Here is a 2377-nt window from a genome sequence, read left to right as displayed (position 1 = left end):
GACCAAAGGGAAGTCTCCTAAGTTGTCTTCTCCATGGGAAGGTCCATATGACATAGTGGATCGTCTCTCAGACGTGACTTTCCGAATAAAATGTGGTCGGCGAGGTAAACCAAAGGTGGTGCATGCCAACAGGCTTTGCCGTTATTATGGTCCAGGGCATTTCAGTTGGAACAAAGTGAACAATGGAACAAAAGACGCCGCTGAAGACGTGTCACCTGGAAAAGACACTGTCGAGAAGACACTCTACCCGGTTTTGAGAAGGAAAACAGTGAAGCCCTTGATGAAGTTACTACCACTGATGTGACTGTTACCGATAACAGGACATTTCTTGATGGAGCAGATGAACCCCACGTGAAGCAAAATCCAACGAGACGGAGACCAGTACGGAAGAAGATACGTCCCGTAAAATTAAGAGACTTTGTTGAAGTTTGATTTTGTGTTTGTAAATTCTGTACATTTAATTAAGTTATAGTTAATTATCTATTGGCTTAATGTAAGTGGCTATTGTTCGGGACGAGCAATACTAAGGAAGGGGCAGTGTTACGACAGCGGAAGTCGCGTGACGCTGTAACACGTCATGAGATTCTAGAAGGATCATGTCTGTTCGTGGCAACTCTAGTGTTTTCTACGCGCCCTCTATTCTTGTATATAAGTGCGCCAGATAAAGCGAGACAATTAATCGGAACTCGAATAGCAGACAGGGAGATTGAAGGGATAGACAGATAATCGAGTCAAGCCGTAAGTAAAGTGTGTAAATCATTGTGAATTATGGCGTGTGTTGAAGTTAAAGTGACTGTGGAAATTAAGTGTATTGCAAAGTTGTATTGAGAAAGAATAAACTAGTTTTATTTAAGAAAGGACGTGTATCGCTGAAGTTTTTCGGAAAGAACTTCTACGGAAAATTAACCAACGAGACAGAGGCCTAACAATACTTATATGCATTACTTCATGTGCGTTTTATGTACATATAGAACGGAAAATACTAATATATAAAGTTTACATTTGTTTTTGTTATTATGTAAACCAGTTCTCTGTGAGGAACAATATTTTTACACATGGGTTTCGTATACCTCTGAACATGCTAATATCATAAGTGTTTACTTTATTAAATTAAGAGTTAAAGGCTGTCTGTAATATAAACGAGAAATTCTTCTGGCAAGAGCTTTATTTCTTTTTTACAAGTTATAGATTCCTTCCTCATAGTCTGATATTATGTAAGTACAATAGGTCACGAATGGAGTGCCCCTAATAAGCCTTTACCAGTGTCCCAAAGGAGGCCTAGTCCGTCACTAACAATGGGTTTGACAAAATGGAGCCTTTACCACAACGTGATGATATATATAATTTTATGGACACTGAAAATGTGCTAGAAGTATAGTTTGTTGTCTAGTTTTTACTATGGCAAACTTAACAGTATTGTAATGGAAACTAAACTGTTTTATTAAACAATGAAAATTCTTATTTCTGTTCACTCTACTGTTCGTACAAAATTCTTATAAAATCGAGACTAATTACGTTTTGTACAGACAAACAATGAAACATGTTTTAAAATTAACAAATATGTCACATTTTAAGTGATGATATATATAATTTTATTGACACTGAAAATGTGCTAGAAGTATAGTTTGTTGTCTAGTTTTTACTATGGCAAACTTAACAGTATTGTAATGGAAACTAAACTGTTTTATTAAACAATGAAAATTCTTATTTCTGTTCACTCTACTGTTCGTACAAAATTCTTATAAAATCGAGACTAATTACGTTTTGTACAGACAAACAATGAAACATGTTTTAAAATTAACAAATATGTCACATTTTAAGTATAAATTATGTCCGTTTTGTTGTTATGAGACTAGAAGGTTGAATGATTTTAGAAATGTATTATTATACTTTCACATTTTAGCGAAGCACGTAAAGAGGCGCTGTAGTAGCCCAGGATCAAGCTTGTGCCAGCATTTTCGTTTTTCCGAAAACGGCGGAGAGAACGGAATTTAGTCATTTTCATGGAAATTGTAAACATTGTATGACTTACTGTTTTTCGAAAAGTTAAACTATAAAATGCCGCACATTGATAACGATATAAAACTGGATTTTAAAGATGTTCTTTTACGGCCGAAAAGAAGTACTCTTAAAAGTAGAGGTGATGTAAGTAATTGTATTATTTTATTAATATTACATTTTTTCCAATAAAAATGGCAGAGGAGTAACAAATTTGTGCAAACATAACTTGTCATAAAACCAACCAGCCAGTTGTTTTTCTCAAACTCAAAGTTGTTTATATAATAAAACAACTCATTTCCTGAATTTTATATTTGTTGAATTGTGATTCATTTGCAGGTATATATGTATGTATATATATATATATATATATATTAAA

At 34.2% G+C, this 2377-nt stretch overlaps 1 protein-coding gene across 3 annotated transcripts in view; it reads left to right on the top strand.

Moving 5' to 3' along the window:
- Positions 1-1944: 1944 nt before the first annotated feature.
- The window catches only part of LOC106475134 (GMP reductase 2-like), a 19968-nt gene continuing 19535 nt past the window's right edge, over positions 1945-2377 (top strand). For 2 of the 3 annotated variants that reach the window (XM_022380358.1, XM_013935833.2), the window contains exon 1: positions 1945-2145. In XM_022380358.1, coding sequence (XP_022236066.1) covers positions 2059-2145 — 87 coding nt within the window. In that variant the 5' untranslated portion in view covers positions 1945-2058. The remainder of the gene's footprint in view (positions 2146-2377) is intronic. The other variant, XM_022380351.1, reaches the window with a different exon arrangement.

The sequence above is a fragment of the Limulus polyphemus genome, unplaced genomic scaffold (assembly GCF_000517525.1).
Source record: "Limulus polyphemus unplaced genomic scaffold, Limulus_polyphemus-2.1.2 Scaffold144, whole genome shotgun sequence".
Taxonomy (NCBI): Eukaryota; Metazoa; Arthropoda; class Merostomata; order Xiphosura; family Limulidae; genus Limulus; species Limulus polyphemus.
The sequence above is the reverse complement of the archived record's forward strand: the minus strand, read 5'-3'. Positions and strand labels throughout refer to the sequence as shown.